Here is a 17,762-nt window from a genome sequence, read left to right as displayed (position 1 = left end):
TTTAGTGGTGGTTTCCACTGGTGCTTCCTCAACTGTCCCTTCAGGTTTACTTGTCTCCTGGTCGTCATCTGCTGCTGAGATTCCCGAGACCCCCATGTCTACGTAATTGAATGCAGTGAAAAATGTTGATGATGTGCTTGCTAGTCCAGTTGCTTGGTCCACAGAAGGCTCCAAAGTTTCAACTGCTGCAGTGGGAGATTCTTTGGGTGATTCATCTATTTCCTCTGTGGGTGTGATAACTTTTCCTACAGTTGTGCTTTGGAATTGGTCAATGCTGATGATTGCGGAGGAAGATGTGATCATCAAAGCTTCTGACCCTAGTGATGTTGGTGTAGTAGATTCCTTGGTAAAAATTTCAGGTGTCAGGTAGCCAGAACACTCCTCATCAGTGAATGTGACCACTGAGGCTGTCACACTTGAGACAGGGCCAGCTGAAGGTCCATCTGTGCCTGTTGTTTCTTCTGTCTGCTCAACCCCTTTGGTTCCATTAGTTACTTCAGTGCTTACTGATTTTGTAACCAATGAGTCTGTTGAAGATGATGTAGTATGCAGTGGGACTGTTGTAATAGCAGATGTGTCATCACCTGAACTCTCACCCTCTGTGGCATCACTTTCTGAAAAAGAGGGTTCTGTCAAGTCTCCACTTCCTTGCTCGGACAATGAAGCAGTAGCTGATTCTATTGTCTCAGCTGTGCTAGTGGATAGAGGGTTTTGGGTTGATGTAGATTCTTGGCTGAGCTGTGTGGACTGTGTTGAGGATGCAACACCTAGAGCCTCAGATTTACTCTCGGTCTCTTTGATTTCTGTCTCATCTGTGACTACAGAGAACAAGTCCTGTGGTTTAGTGGAGGTCTCATCTGCTACCTCCACACCTAATCCCTCTGCCTGAGTTGTCTCTTGGTCATCCTCTGTCTTTGAGATTCCAGATCCCTCCAAGTCTCTGGATGAAGAGGTGCTGTGGGTGTACTGTGTTGATGCACTGTTTTGTTCCATCACCTGTCCAGTCGATGTATGAACAGTGGAATAACTGCTGACCAACTCAATCGTTGAACCTGGTGCCTTGGTAAACATATCAGTGGTCTGGTCACCAGAACCATCTTCCTCTGTAAGGGTCAAGATTGAACTTGAGGTCACTGTTGGTCTTGATGCAGTGAAAGCACTAACTGACTCTGATGTGGATGAAGTTGTTGAAACAGAGTCCTTGGTGAACATCTCAGTTGTTGCTCCAGCTGAGCTTGTATCCTCTTCTGAAGGGAGGATGGCGCTTGTCTCTGTTTCATCAATAATGGGAACAACTGATAGCATTTCTGAGCTTGATGGTACCTCTGGCTGTTCTGGTCTGACTGTACTATACACTAGAGAAAGAAGGGTGGCAGCTGACTGAGTAGTAAACATATCAGAAGTCAGATCTCCTGAGCTCTCCTCCTCTAGGATGGTAGTTTCAACATGAGCAGTTTTCTCTGTAGTATGTGGAGAAGAAACTGTAGCTGCAGCAGCAGTCATTTTCGACTCCACTGTTGCAGTTTCCTGTGATACTGTGGTTGTTATATGTCCTGGCTTCTCAGTGCCAAACAGAGAAGTTGCTATAGTTGTAGAAGTATTTTTACTATCTGCTGTTGCAGTTTCCTGTGACGCTGTGGTAGGCTTCTCAGTGCTATACAGAGAATAAGCTGAAGTGATTGTAGTCTTTGATATTTCAGCTGCTGCAGTTTCGTGCGATGCTGTAGTCACTACTGGTATTGGCTTCTTAGCACTGAACAGAGAAGAAACTGTTATTGTTCCTGTGTCTTTGGTAAACATATCAGGTGTCTGATCACCTGAGCTCTCTTTTTCTGTGGTGAGGACTGAACTTTTGTCAGGGGCAGTGCTGAGGATTGTAAGTTCTCCCTCAAGTTGTTTGGTAGTTTGAGCAGTTGAAGGTTTATCTTCAACGAGTGAAGCCTCTGCGGTACTGTCATTGAACACCTCTTCAATGTCTGGAGATATGGATGATGTGACAGCAATGTAAGCTAAACTTGTTGCTTCTGTGCTGTACAAAGAAGATGTAGGTGTCACAGAGGAAGTCTTTGTAAAAATCTCAGTTGTTTGGTCACCTGAGCTTTCTTCATCTGTTGAGGTGAGGAATGAACTTGGCTCTATGTCACCGTTAATAGTGGTATCTGTTGATTTTTCTGTAACTTGTCCTGCTTTCTCTGTGCCATATAGAGACGAAGCAGAAGTAGGAGCTGTCTTTGAGGTCTCATCTGTTTCAAAATCATGTGACGCTGTCATTCCGACATGTCCTGGTTTCTCTGGACTGAAAAGAGCAGAGACCGTGGTGGTTGCAGCGTCTTTGGTAAACATATCAAGAATTGAACTTTTCTCTGTATCATCAATAAGGGGAATACCTGATGTCCTTCCTGTTTCTCTAATCGGTCCAGATTCTGTTATATCAGTGATTGCTTTCTGTGAGGTTCCGATCACTGTAGCTGATGTCTCCATTGGTTCCCGTGTCTGATCTATCAGGGTAACAATGGGAGTCGTAGATGATTCTTGGGGAATAATTTCAGCTGTGTCCCCTGATCCCTCATCTCTGAGGGTATACATCAAACCTGTTGTTTTCTCGACAATGGCAGTGACTGAAGGCTGGGCAATTGCAATTGTTGTCTGTGAGGTGACATCCAGAGATGTTGCAATAGTAGATACCTTGGTAAACATATCAGGGGTCTGGTCACCAGAACTATCGTCCTCTGTAATGGTCAAGATTGAACTTGAGGTCACAGTTGGTCTTGTTGTAGTGAAAGCACTAACTGACTCTGATGTGGATGCAGTTGTTGCAAATGACTCCTTTGTGAACATCTCAGGTGTTGAACCACTTGACCTTCTATCCCCTTCTGAAGTGGGGGCGGTGCTTGTCTCTGTTTCATCAATAAAAGGAACAAATGATGGCATTTCAGAACTTGATGGTGCCCCTGGCTGTTCTGGTCTGACTGTACCATACACTGGAGAAAGAGGGGTGGCAGCTGACTGAGTAGTAAACATATCAGAAGTCAGATCTCCTGAGCTCTCCTCCTCTACGATGGTAGTCTCAAAATTAGCAATTTTCTCTGTACTATGTAGAGAAGAAAATGTATTAGCAGCAGCAGTCATTATCGACTCCACTGTTGCAATTTCCTTTGATACTGAAGTCGTTATATGACTTGGTTTCTCAGTGCTAAACAGAGAAGTAGCTGAAATTGTAGCAGTCTTTTCACTGTCTTTTGTTGCAGTGTCCTGTTGCACTGTGGTAGGTTTCTCAGTGCTATACAGAGAAGAAGTTGTATTTGTAGCATGTCTTGCAGTCTCAGCTGTTGCAGTTTCATGAGGTTCTCTGGTCAATATTTGTTTTAGCTTCTCAGTGCTAAACAGAGAAGAAACTTTTGTCGTGGACATCATTTGTTCTGCTTTGACTGTGCTGTATTCAGAAGAAACCTTTGTAGTAACAGACTCTTTGGTAAACATATCAGGGGTCTGGTCACCTGAGCTTTTATCGCCTGTGAGTGTTACATTTGAACTTAAAGCAACTGATGGTTTCTCTGTGCTGCTTGCATCTTTTTCTGTCACCTCACTTTCCGGTGTCTGAACTGCGCTAGAAATAAACTTAGGTACCTCTGCAGTTGTGCCGATTGATAGAGTAGCATCAACCTCAACAGCTGTTTCAAGGGTGGCGTCACCACTGACAGACAATGTGGTGAATCCCTCCTTTGTTGTTGCTGGACTAGACAGGACAGGAGCAGTCGTGCTTGCAGGTTGCTTAGTGGACACATCTGAGATGTCTTCACCTGAACTCTCGTGCTCTCTCCGTTCATCCTCAGCTATAGAGTCTATTGTCAAGTCACCACTACCCTGCTCTGTGAAGGAGGCTGTGGAAGTCTCTGCTGGTTTACCTTTGCTTGACATGGAAGGAGATTGGGTTGATGTGGATTCTTGGGACTGTGTGATCTCTATTGAAGAAACATTACTTGGACTCTCAGATGTGCTCTCAGTCTCTCTGATTTCATTCTCATCGATTGCTACAGTGAACTGGTACTGCGGTTTAGTGGTGGTTTCCACTGGTGCCTCCTCAACTGAACCTTCAGGTTTACTTGTCTCCTGGTCGTCATCTGCTGCTGAGATTCCCGAGACCCCCATGTCTACGTAAGTGAATGCAGTGACAAATGGTGATGATGTGCTTGCTAGTCCAGTTGCTTGGTCCACAGAAGGCTCCAAAGTTTCAACTGCTGCAGTGGGAGATTCTATGGGTGACTCATCTATTTCTTCTGTGGGTGTGATGACTTTTCCTACAGTTGTGCTTTGGAATTGGTCAATGCTGATGATTGGGGAGGAAGATGTGATCATCAAAGCTTCTGAACCTAGTGATGTTGGTGTAGTAGATTCCTTGGTAAACATTTCAGGTGTCAGGTAGCCAGAGCTCTCCTCATCAGTGAATGTGACCACTGAGGCTGTCACACTTGAGACAGGGCCAGTTGAAGGTCCATCTGTGCCTGGTGGTTCTTCTGTCTGCTCAACCCCCCTGGTTCCATTAGTTACTTCAGTGCTTACTGATTTTGTAACCAATGAGTCTGTTGAATATGATGTAGTATGCAGTGGGACTGTTGTAATAGCAGATGTGTCATCACCTGAACTCTCACCTTCTGTGGCATCACTTTCTGAAAAAGAGGGTTCTGTCAAGTCTCCACTTCCTTGCTCAGACAATGAAGCAGTCGGTGATTCTATTGTCTCAGCTGTGCTAGTGGATAGAGGGTTTTTGGTTGATGTAGATTCTTGGCTGAGCTGTGTGGACTGTGTTGAGGATGCAACACCTAGAGCCTCAGATTTACTCTCAGTCTCTCTGATTTCTGTCTCATCGGTGGCTACAGCGAACTGGTCCTGTGGTTTACTGCTGGTTTCAACTACTACCTCCACACTTAATCCTACTGGCTGAGTTGTCTCTTGGTCATCATCTGTCTTTGAGATTCCAGATACCTCCAAGTCCATGGGTGAAGAGGTGCTGTGGGTAGAATGTGTTGATGCCCCGGTTTGTTCCATCACCTTTCCAGTAGATGTATGAACAGTGGTATATCTACTGAAAAACTCAATCGTTGAGAATGGTGCCTTGGTAAACATATCAGGTGTCTGGTCACCAGAAGCATCTTCCTCTGTCAGGGTCAAGATTGAACTTGAGGTCACTGTTGGTCTTGATGTAGTGAAAGCACTAAGTGACTCTGATGTGGATGTAGTTGTTGCAACAGACTCCTTGGTGAACATCTCAGCTGTTGCTCCACTTGAGCTTGTATCCTCTTCTGTGTGAACAGTAACAGGGGTACCTAAAGGTTTTTCTGTGCTTGTTGGCCTCTCTGTGACTTCTGTGACTATCTCCGCTGTTGCATTTTCTTGTGACGTTGTTTTCTCTGTGCTATATACAGATGAAACTGTAGTAGTAGCAGTCGCAGTGTCAGGTGTTGCAGTTTCATGTGATGAAGTGGTTACTTGTCCGGGTTTCTCAGGGCTATACAGAGAAGTAGCTGTCTGTGGAGACTCCCCTGTTGCAGTTCCATGTGATGCTGTAGTCTCTACATGTTCTGGGTTCTCTGTACTAAACAGAGGAAAACTGGTGGTTGTTGTAGTTGCAGAGTCTATGGTGAACGTATCTCTTGTCTGGTCAACTGAGCTTTCTTCGTCTGTAGAGGAGATAACTGTGCTCGTCACCACCTCATCAATAACAGGTGTAACTGATGGTTTTTCTGAACCCGATGATTTCTCAGTCTGCCCTGTAACTTCACTCTTTCCTGTTGTGATCATTACATGTGGCATTTCAGTGGTTGTCATTTGTTCTGCCTTGACTGTGCTACAAACAGAAGAAACTGTTGAAGTGACAGGCTCTTTGGTAAACATATCAGGAGTCTGATCACCTGAGCTCTCTTCATCTGTGGTGAGAGCTGAGCTTGTCTCTGTAACAGGAATAGATGAAGGTTTTTCTGAGCCTGCCAGTTTCTCAACCTGCTCTCTAACTGCACTCTCTGCTGTTTCATATGACACTGTGGTAGTAATTACTGGTTTCTCAGTGCTATAAAAATAAGACACTGTGGGAGTTGCAGTGTCTTTGGTGTAAATCTCACTTGTCTGGTCACCTGAGGTCACTGTCGAGGATAGGGTTGAGCTTGCCTCAGTCACTTGAGTATCCACTTTAGCTCCACTAGAAACAGCTGGGCTGAAAGTCACAGAAGGTGAGACTGTTGATGACACATCAACTTTTTTACTGGGTTCAATGCTTGATGATAATGTTGATTTCTCATCCTCCATTTTGCTCATGCTGAACATAGGAGATGCTGTTGTCACAAGAGACTCCTTTGTGGACATCGGAGAAATCTCATCTTCATCTGTAGGGGTGACGGCTGTGCTAGTCTTTGTGTCATCACTAATCGGAGTAGCTGATGGTTTCTCTGTTTGCTCTGTAGCCTCACTGGTTGCTGTTGAGCTTGTGGTCACATCATGTTCTGTTTTGACTGTACTATAAAGAGGAGAGAGCGGTGTTGCAGTAGATGTGCTAGTAAACATACCAGGGTCACCTGAACTTTCCTCCTCCGTAATAGTTGGGGTAACTGAAGGTTTATCTTTGCTTGTGGTCTCTTCGTCTTGTTTAGGTACCTCACGTGTCAGAATTGTGCCCTGTGTGGTGTATCGGCTGACTAAGTCTGAGAGAGTTGCCATGGTTGTCTTAATCATCTGAATAGTATTATATATTGGAGAGGCAGTTGTTGAAGGAAATTCTTTGCTGGACATTGGAGATATTGCCGGACTCTCAGAACCCTCTTCATCTGTGGAGGTTGAAGTTGTCTCAGTCTCATCAATGACAGGAACAACTATTGGTTTCTCTGTGTCTGTTCGGTCTTTGGTCGGTGCTGTGATCTCACTTTCCTGTGTAGTATCTGCTGAGCTTGTTCTTGGTAACGTTGTTGTGGATCCTAACAAGATCTGTTCCATGTTGGATGATGGAGAGCTGGTTGTGAACATATCAGGAGTTTGGTCTCCTGTGGTCTCCTGCTCTGGTGTGGAAACCATATGCGCTGCAGTCGTGTCTTTCACGGTGGGAGACACAAGAGGCTGGCTAACTGTTGTTCCCTCTTTATGGCTTGTCAAAAATTCAGCTGTGGTAGAGCTCAAGGAATGCGATTTCGTGCTGCCTGCCTTTTTGGATGGCGTCACCTCAGTCGTGATTGTTTCTCCTAAAGTTGTTTGGGCACTTGTTGTTAAGGAAGGCAGAGTGGTGCTGGTTGGTTCCTGAGGAGTGTGTGTGTCCTGTGCTGATCCTTCCTCCTCGCCTGAGGTGGAGCCCTCAATGTCACTGGGGGTCGCTGGCGGTGAGCCATCTTCAACATCAACAGAAGTGGGTGTAGAGACGGACAGTAAAGGGGTTTGAGTGGAGATTACAACATCTGGAACAGCAGAGGTGCTCTTTGTTCCTACTGCAATTTCAGGCGCATCTGTGGACACGTGCAGTTCAGTTGTGGGAGAGACAGAGAGCTCTTCCACAGACCCTTCTGGCTGAGTCACCTCAGCATTACTGTCATCATCCGGGGGTTGTGTCTCTGATCCCTCCACCTCTTTGTCAAACACAGAGGTGCTGACTTGCTGGCTTCCTTCAGGGGGTGTGGGTGTATGAGATGTTTGGGTTTGTTCTGAAGCTTTGGTTACTGCTGTGCCAGATGGTGAAACAGTGGACACTGCTTCAGTGGACGTAGTTATGATGTCACTTGGTCCCTCTCTGGTTTCTGAAAAAGATGATACACCCTCAGCTGTTTGCTCTGTTTTGGATGGGGTGGTTTTCACAATTGTTGTGACAGGTGCAGAGGTTACAGTCACTTCTGTCTTTGCAGCGGGGCCTTGTGTGGTTTCCTCAAACTGCTCTGGAGGTGACAGAGGAGGAGTTGACTCCACATGAACCATCTCAGGGCCATAGCTTTCAAAAAATGTGTCCAGAGTGGACATTGACAAAGGCAGTGGGGAAGTTGAGAACAGTTCCTCCTTGGGCACCAAAGATATCTCATTCTGAACCTCAGTCTCATCTGTTATAGTACCAATCTCTATCACAGAGTAATCAAAAACGGCGGGGGTCATCTCCTCCTCGCTGCCCCCCAGAGTGGTCACATTGCCCTCAAACTGGAACTGGTCTCCTCCTGGTCTCCTCCCAACCTCCTCCTCTACCCGTCTTCTCTCTGGCTCCAGGGTCACCTCATGTTTTCCATTGATGAAGCTCAGCATTGGGGTGATGGTGACAGCAGCAGAGGAGAATAAGTCAGGTTCTCCACTGGCCAGCATGGGCTCACCATCCACCAGGGAGGGGGTGGCCTGGTCAGGAACGGCAGGGATGATAGGGAACGGACTCAAAGTGTCTAAGATCAGCAGAGTCGCATCCATTGAAAATAGACAGAGAAATGGAAAGAAAAGAAGAGTGCAAAAGAGAAAGAGAGAGAGAGGGATAGAGGGAGAAAGAGGGGGGAAAGAGACTGATTAGCATACATGACAATGACACTATAAAAAGTAATTGTGTTGGTAACATTAGTTCATGCATTTATTTATACTTATTACTAAATCATTATTGAAAGTGATTGATAAAGTGCTCAAAATGAACAATTGTGACATTGTTCTTAAACTTATGATTAGATTTCTTTCTTCCTGAAATGTAACCTGACTGAACACAGTAATGGTCATTCTCTATAATTTTACTAAGGTGTGGATTTTCCAAAGATACAAAGAGTAGATAATGTGAAAATATACACATTCCTATCCATACAGAAATTGAAAAGCATTCCCACTGGGCACAGACGTCTAGTTTTGATTTGCGTTTCATTAAGTTGTGAATTCAACGTGAAATCAACAACACATTTCACCATGTCATTGGATTTAGGTTGAAAGTTGGGTGAAAAAAAATACAAAATGCTCTGACCTTTTGCAAATCCAACACATTTTCCATGTTGATTCAACGTCATCACATAGGGGGTTGAAATGTCATGGAAACAACGTTGATTCAACCAGTTTTTGCCCAGTGGGTTGTCTCAACTTTCACAGTTCTCCGTCTAGGCTGTATTTAGTGAGTGGAAATCCAAATAAAAACAATTCCATGTTTGCCCTTCCTCTTTCAGCTGAACTCTATTCAGCTCCATGGTTTACAAAACATTGGACCTGAAATAATGTAAGATCCCCTAGGCCTAGGTGATCAGTGGGAGGGAAGGAGTCCGCTTCTACTCCTGTTTTTTGTAGGTCCTCTGTCTAGTCACAAATAGCAGGGGATGGTAAAATCGAGTGGCAAGATGCGGCACTAAGTAGAGCTCAGCAGCTAATGCCTGTTATGTGCTTATGACTTAATGATTTGATATGGTCACAGCATCGTCACAACAAAAATAGCATGAGAGGACTTGTCACTTTAAAGGCCAGCCTACAAATAATACAAATATTATAAATCAAATCTTCTCGTACATACTTGGAAACTTTGGCTTGTCTGCCAACTGAATACTATCCAAACCATAATCCACAGATTTATATCCCCAATTAATTTTCTAAGAAAATATGACCACAAGCCATCTAAGTGAGTCAGAAATGTAACATTTAGGCTTAACATTGAGGATTCCAAATTAAATAGTGACACTTCCAAACATCTTCGTGGAACATCGTTTGCTTGTCTGGGGTTACCACTATTGCATTACAGGTCTTATTTAATATCTGTATTGATGGTGGCCACTTCCAACTTGGATTCATAAATAATACATGTCCTTCAATACTACAGATGTAGGATCTTAATTTGATCACCCTGTTGCAGGAGAAATTTCCTGCAATGCAGGAAATGTAAAACTTGTAGTGTATGAGGTTTAAAAAGGCTTCTGAAATTTCCTCTTTGAAATTTCAGACTTGATTTACCCTTACAAAAACTGTATCAACCCCTACGACAATGTCCATTAATTATAATCCACATAAGAATTTACATTTCCTGTTGCTGCAGGATTATTTTCCTGCTGTAGCAAACTGGTTCAAATGAAGATCCTGCATCTGTACACATTCACAAACAATCAAATACCACACATACAGTATAGTGGTCCAATGACCTTGTGTGACCCTAGGCTTCATCAGTAGTTTTTTTTTCTCCATCAGCTGTGTTAATTTCTTCTTCTTTTTTTATGGTAACTCAGCAGCATCCTTTACTCTCTCTAAAGCACAAAGCTATCCCCATCGTCCTACACGCTTTACGCCTTGCTTTGGAAAGCACACTAAGTGACATGCTTCACCAGTTAAGAGGATGGCATCTGGTATACCTCACAATACTTGGCAGTGATGTTTCAATCAGGATGTTATGGTGAGCATTAAAGAATGCGTATACTCGGTGTAACACGGCCCTTAAGCCCATGTCCTGCGGGCTGAAAGGTTCCCCTCAGACCCCAAGTCAACTAAGGCCCTGAGTAAAGACAGACATCCTGTTCCTGCCCTGCTTTGCAAACAAGAACGGCTGTTCGGAGTCAAACCCTGAGCAGATCCATTGGATGTCAGAGTGTCTCCCTGGAGAGGAACGCGTGCCACATCTAATGATCGGCCCACACAACCGTACAGCCTTTGGAAAATAAGTCCTCACACGTCCCCTTGAGATGCACACTCGTTTTTCCCTTCCCCTTATTAATAACAAACGTTGTGAGTCAGCCAGCTTCACGCCCTGATCTGACGGCACTAAAATGTTTTATAAACAAGGTGGTAAATGGCTTGGCAGAACACAGAGCAGTGTGGTCGTCTCTCTGTCATGGTAATCAGCTCACCATTCTTTGGCTTGATCTGTTTACCATTTTCTACTTGCAATCCAACCAGCGCCAGGGTAGGGGATAATGGTTATTCATTCACCATTCACCACACACTCCTCCTCCATCTATTTCTCTCTCCCATCTGAAAATAAAAGTTTCCCACAAGCTGTGGCTCAGATAGATTAATGGCTGGAAGAGAGAACACCTGCAGGAGCCGAGAGCTGCAGAGGCTGACACTTGTTTAAGGCCAGTGGAGCCTGGGAACACAGGAGAGCAATAACCCACCTGTTACACACACTCTTTAATCACCGCATCTTACCTCACCACACACTGTCAACCTCCCTACCCTTTCCACTCCCCCCCACCACCACTGCCATCACTACCACCACCCCACCCACGGCACTACCCCACAACTACCACCACCCCCAACACCACTACTACCACCACTACCCCTACCCCCACCACTGCCCCACCACCACTACTACCCCCACCACTACCCCCACCACTACCCCCACCACCACTACTACCACTACCCCTACCCCCACCACTACTATTACCACTACCCCCACCACTACCACTACCTCTACCCCCACAACTACCACTACCCCCACCACCACTACTACCACTACCCCCACTACTACCCCACCCCACCACTAACACTACCCCTACCCACACCACTACCCCATCACTACCCCCAACCCCACCTCTACCACTACCCCCACCATTATCACTACCCACACCACTACCACTACCCCCACCACTACCCCCACCTCTACCACTACCCCCACCATTACCACTACCCACACCACTACCACCACCACTACCACCAACCCCACCTCTACCACTACCCCCACCATTAACACTACCACTACCACTACCCACACCACTACCACCAACCCCACCTCTACCACTACCCCCACCACTACCACTACCCCTACCACTACCACTACCCCACCCCACCACCACTACCACTACCACTACCCCCACCACTAACACTACCCCCACCCACCCACACCACTACCACTAGACCTACGCCCACCACTACCCCCAACCCCACCTCTACCAGGACCCCCACCATTACCACTACCGCCACCCCCACCACTACACCCACCACTACTACTACCCCCACCACCACCACCACTACCACTAACTTACCCTCACCCCCACCACCATGCCTCCCCGCCTCCCTCTTGGCCCTCCCTGCCTCAGTTGCTCCATGGCGGGTGCCCAAGCTCCTGGTGACATATTACACATCTGTTAAAATAAAACCAGCAGCCCACATAAACCCAGGCCAGCAGTGGCTCTGGAGGGAGAGCAGTGCTCCATGCTGAGGACAGGCACAAACACTCTGCTGTGTGCAAATCATGACCTCAGCCACAAAACTCACCAGCTGCACAGCACCACTGCTCCAGAGTCCAGACCTATCTCCTGACTCAAATTCAGTGGGCAGGTAGGTCATGTGGTTGCTTTGGAGGAATCATTTTGTACTGGAGTGCACATAATTGAAGATCAAATTATAAGTGGACAAATATCAGTTTTCTGTGCTCACTGGAGTCATTGTAGCCTATAAAAAGGGCTTGATAAGTGACAATAATCACTCACATCTCCCTGATCAGAATGAACAAAATTATCCCATAAGGGTACAGTGATATTTTATTGCATGTTAAAATATCCCTGTGCCCTTAGAGATAATTTAGTTCATTCTGATCAGGGAGACGTGAGTGATTATTGTCACTTATCAAGCCCTTTTATAGGCTACAATGACTCCAGTGAGCACAGAAAACTGAGGCCAATTCCCATAAGCAAGTGGTGTCTGCTGTGGTGGCACAAAACAGTCAAGCCACCATGTCACCAGATACTCAGATGTCCTCACAGAGAGGGGAGATTTTTTCTTAGTGGTGACATCACCCTAGAGGTGGTGTCCAGGCTTCAGTGTGCTGACAGGCATCTGTGCTTACTCAGGTAGGCTGCCAAGCCTCCTCCTTTACTGTCAGGCTAGCAGAGGGAGCTACGTGCGTGCGCGCACACACACACGCACAGGCTGTGCCCTGGGTCTGTTGTGTGGCTCCTCTGAGCACAGTGCTGGCTTTCTCCCCAGCAGGCTGCACCAGCAGGCCTGCACTCTAAGAGGGAGTCCAGATCACCTGTACCCAGGCTCAATGGCAGCCAAACCAAGCACGTCCTGTAGCACCGTGCCAGATCACCACACTCCTTTACAACTAGTGTAGCACCACAGCGGGTCAGTAACACTGGAGTATCCCCCTGTTTTCTCCTTCTCATCTTTCTCATCCTCAAGGCCAGCCTACTCCTCATTTTGGCATAAATGCTGAGGGACAAGTAGCAAATATCCCCATTTACTGTAATCTGAAGTGGGTGAGGTAATGTTACTGACACATGTAAAAGGCCACTTCAGCAGAAACTGCATGCCAATTTGCTTACAACACATTAAGGATTTTATTGCCTTACACTGATTGAAATTAAAGAGGAAAAGTGGCATATTGACACTTGGTAAAATATTACAATCATGTTATTAATCTATAATCCAGCATTACTCAAAAAGCATGAGTAATCACACCTGAAACACACTGGCACTCTGATCAATAACCTGCTGAATAAATCGTCAGGCACCTGTACAGTAATCCCTCCCACTGGCCGATTGACTGTGAGGTGAGGTGAGGCCACACACTCCCTCGTCCTACACTGTTGCGGCTGCCTCAGTGAAGAAGAATACCAGCGATAGCAAAACGCGACGTGGAGAGAGTTATTCTTAACATTGGTCATTTACATAACCCAGGTCCTGGAGGCCTCACTGCTATGCTGACCACAAAACCTGTTAATCAAATAAACAGCTGCTTTCTGAGAGAGTGTGAAGTTCTCCATTTCTCATTTTGTGTTAATTTCCCTCTGAACCCCCAGTCTGTCTGGACATCTGTTCAGCTGGACTGACTGACTGAACTGAGGTGGTCCAGGCACTAAGAACCAAGTAGTCTCTTAGCGGATGTGGGGAGAGAGGATCCACTAAGGAATTCACTAGCTAGCAGGGGAGAGGGAAACATTTACAAAAAAAGGGTTTTGCAAGTGGTCCCTTGACAGGTCTACAGGGGTGGAAATATATTTAATATATTTAATGATTAGAAATAATGTTTTTTGTTTTTTGTTGCTCTGTAAGTGTCAGAAGGTGTACAATTGTGACAATATGCTAATGTTGCCTTTGTCTTCTGTCATTTTCAAATGGTCTTCTGATGTAAATAACCTACATGATTCTTGCCTGGTCTAAGGTTTTCATGAAACACACTCAAGTAGCCTATATAGAGTAAAATGTTGTAAAATATGAGAATAGTATGACACTATAAAGGCAAAGCAACGTCGGTATTCTTCAGCATTGTTTAGACAAGCTAATTTGCTATAGCAATGTATGTGTTCAGTGCAGTAGTGGTTCCACACTATAATTGGCTATCCAAATGACAAGACAAGTCATAATCTTCCTTTTCAAGTATCCAGCTCAAAAAAAAGCCATTGTGGCGATATACATAGAGATGCATGTTTCCAATCAAATAGAATTAACTTCACCCATGCTAAATCAGAATACGGTTCAACTATGCTTAGTTTTTGCACATAGGTTTACACAAAGACGATCTTGGTTTCACGATCAAGAGAGTATAAAATATTAGCGCTCCATGCTCCTCCAAACTACAGCATCTCCAAAAGAAAACAGCTGCACCATTTGCAAAGCCAAAAACTACAAACATAATGGTATGGAAATGAACAACAGTCACACCAAAGCTAATGCTGATATGGCAGCGCCTCCATGTGTGTGTGTGTGTGTGAGAGAGAGAGAGAAAGAGAGAAAGAGAGAGAGAGAGAGAGAGAGAGAGAGAGAGAGAGAGAGAGAGAGAGAGAGAGAGAGAGAGAGAGAAAGAGAGAGAGGGAGAGAGAGCAGCACATGCATTCTCCTTGGCAGAGAGTCAACCCCCCACCCCCTTTCAGCACCCTGGACAGCACATGGTCTTACTGTCTCTTGCCAAAACCCCCTCTACTGTACATTCATGTTCATTGGCAGAGAGCAGCAGCACAGTAGGCAATAAGTGTTAACACATGCCTGCGTTACAGACTCTCTGTCATATTGGCCTATGCCTAAACATATTGAAAAGGAAAATAGCTGTTATTCACAGTTAAACCAAAACATGTACTGTGCTTATGTTTAAATTGCAAGTTGACAGGAGGAGAGTGATCATGTTGAAAACCCACCCTAGTAACAGTAGCCTAACACATCTGACCTCCTACTAGAGCAGACATAAAGGATCCCGGGTAGGGACAGACCTGAAAGACTACTAAGCACATGTGCACCACATGACTGTGGAGTAGGCCTAATCCTATTATAGGGAGGTCCTGATCTTTCCAGGTGATGCACAGCAAACCTTAACCACTGCAATCAACTTAATTGCAGACATCCAGGTTATCACTGTCATGAAAATAAACATAATCTGGAGAGCTACTGGAAGTTTGACCTTTATATGTCATACTTTATATAGATCACCAAACGTTGAATTGTTACAGATCAACGTTTACCTCTGTTTGCCTATATCATATGACCATAGCATTAGACGTAATGGAATACAGTGAACAAGACGTATTCTTCTTACCTGACTTGTTCTGCTTCTGCTCGTCAACATTGACAATGATGACATGGATTGGAAGTCCGTCTGGGCCCACGGTGGCTGGAGCCCTGGTGGGCTTGATCACGGTGGAGGTTATGGGGGCAGACGTGAAGTATTCTGTGTCGATGTCTGTGGGGGTGTCTGGGTCTTCAGTCAGGGTTTCACAGGGGAACTCAGGGATGTGAGTGGTGGACTCTTCAATGACCTGGACCCCTGAGGTCACATCCTCAGCTGACGTCTCAATGTTGATGAGAATGGCAACTGCTGTTGTGCTCACAGAGGAAGGCTGCTTGGATGTCACGGTTGCATGTAGTGTGGTGGATTCAGTTGGTGGGGCCTGTGTTTGACTTGCCTCTTCCCTGTACACGGTGGCTGGTGTCTCTACATCATGAGGAAGAGGTTTCTGGGTGGCCTCAGCTTCAGAAACACCCTCTGTCTCAGCCGGGTGAGCGACAGCTTGCACGGTTGAATCTTGGGATGAGTGTGTGGTCAGGGCATCAGTTTCTGAGCCATCTAAAGGCTTCAACGATGAATCCGTTGGTATTGCTGAGTGTGTGGTTCCTGGTTGTGTCGGGGTGGTGGTGGGCTCTGTGCAGGTGCCGGGATCTGTATCACACACAATTGGGAGAGTGGTGGGAGATGTGCTGGTTGAGGGGTCATAATGTACCTCTTGAGTTGGAGGAACTGGTGGAAGTCTCTCTACAATTCCTTCAGCGGATCCCTCAAGGACCTCTACTGCTGAGGGTTGGGCACTAGCCTCAATGTCAATATGATCAATTGGTTGAGAAGTAGCACCACTTACTGACACATCTGGAGTGGTAGAGGCAATCATCATTGTGGAATCATCTGTGGTTTCAAGAGTGTAGGACAGTTCAGTTACATGTAGACTGGAATCATCTGTAGTGTCCTCGGTACTAATAGGTTCATCTGTAGTTTGCTCAGAGGTGACTGGTTCTTCTGTAGTCTCTTCAGTGGTGATTGATTCAGTTGTTTCGGTTGTCGAAACTGATTGGGCATCTTTCAGGTTTAAGGTCATCTCTGGAGTGATCCCTTCCAGGACGGTTTCCTCTGTGTTTCCATGAGCAAACATGGGTTCTGTGCTTGGAGAGGCCTCTAGAAGAATGTCAGGCTGAACCGTGCCGACTTCAATCATGGAGTGATCCTCTGGTTCTTCTGTGGCTTCAGCCAATCTCTGCCCAGATTCTGTGCTCTGTGGCTGGGCCACAATGGTGCCTAAAAACTCTTCAGGTTTGGCATCTTCCACCTGGATGGCTGCAGTGGCCGGAGGGGGAGCAGTGGAGGTAGTATCACCAGGATGTGGAGCTGTTGGACTTCCTGTTGTAGTGGGTGGAGCTTGGAACGAGTCTCCACGGCCTGGGTACGACTCAACATGGCTTGAGATTCCCTCAAAGTCATTGATGTCGGAATCGGGGAAGGGCGTTGTAATGACATTGTCAGTGGTCTGCTTGGTGATGTTGGCAATGGTAGTGTGTGGCTCTGTAGCAGCTGTTGTGTGTAGCGGGGTCACCTCCTCAAGATCATCTTCATGTGTTACCGGGGTGGGGCGAGGCGGAACCATGCTGGTTGAGAACATAGACGGAGTCACTGCTGTCTCAGCTGATTCTCCTGTCTCTGTGACAAGTTCAGAACTCAGGGTCTGGGTAGTGCTGCCTCTGTCCAGAGAAGAGAGCTCTGTTGTGGAACCAATGGGGGATGTGGCCAGCATGGGGGGGGGCGTGGTAGAACCCTCCACAGACACATCCACCCAGGTAGTCTGATTTCTCAGCTCCCTCCTAGCTGCGGACAGAAGAATGGAAATAGAGTGTATTACTGTCAATGAAATCCCCAGCACAAAAAAAAAGTGCCTGAAACAAAAAGAACCAATGACCGACACATAAAAATTTGGTCAGGCCCAAAAATAGTTTGTTACATAAGAACAGCATGATTAATAGACAGTAAAATCATATCCCACTGTCTTATTTTTGGACCACTTAACTATTTAATCTGGGATCTTTCATTCTATTTTCAAACTACCCAGTTCCTGTCTGAGGCTCACTGGCTGGCACCAGAATGGTACGTTTGTCTTGGCTGTACCTTGCCAACTCACTCAATCTGCCAGATTTCACACAGCACTACCCACTTACAATACAGCACACACGCTGGTTTATGGCACGACGCCAGTATAGACTTCACTATAAACCCTACAGTGAGTGTCCTCAGAAGACCCAGCCTCTATCATGACATCATCTCCCACAGCCACAATAAGTCTAATAATGCAAACTCTGGAATAAAAGGAGAGCAACAAAAGAATGATTGATTAGCATTA

General features: G+C 45.8%; 1 protein-coding gene across 1 annotated transcript in view; it reads right to left on the bottom strand.

The window, feature by feature from the left end:
• LOC112247206 (versican core protein) overlaps window positions 1–17,762 on the bottom strand; it is a 59,981-nt gene that overhangs the window by 28,974 nt on the left and 13,245 nt on the right. The window contains exons 6-11 of the mRNA XM_042321263.1: window positions 16,352–17,233; window positions 15,422–16,042; window positions 11,934–12,013; window positions 10,984–11,035; window positions 8,076–8,390; window positions 7,535–7,637 (exon numbers count right to left, since the gene is read on the bottom strand). Of these exons, the coding sequence (XP_042177197.1) occupies window positions 7,535–7,637; window positions 8,076–8,390; window positions 10,984–11,035; window positions 11,934–12,013; window positions 15,422–16,042; window positions 16,352–17,233 (2,053 nt within the window). The remainder of the gene's footprint in view (window positions 1–7,534; window positions 7,638–8,075; window positions 8,391–10,983; window positions 11,036–11,933; window positions 12,014–15,421; window positions 16,043–16,351; window positions 17,234–17,762) is intronic.

This window comes from Oncorhynchus tshawytscha, linkage group LG04, assembly GCF_018296145.1.
Source record: "Oncorhynchus tshawytscha isolate Ot180627B linkage group LG04, Otsh_v2.0, whole genome shotgun sequence".
Classification (NCBI taxonomy): Eukaryota; Metazoa; Chordata; class Actinopteri; order Salmoniformes; family Salmonidae; genus Oncorhynchus; species Oncorhynchus tshawytscha.
This window is presented reverse-complemented; position numbering and strand designations above follow the sequence as displayed.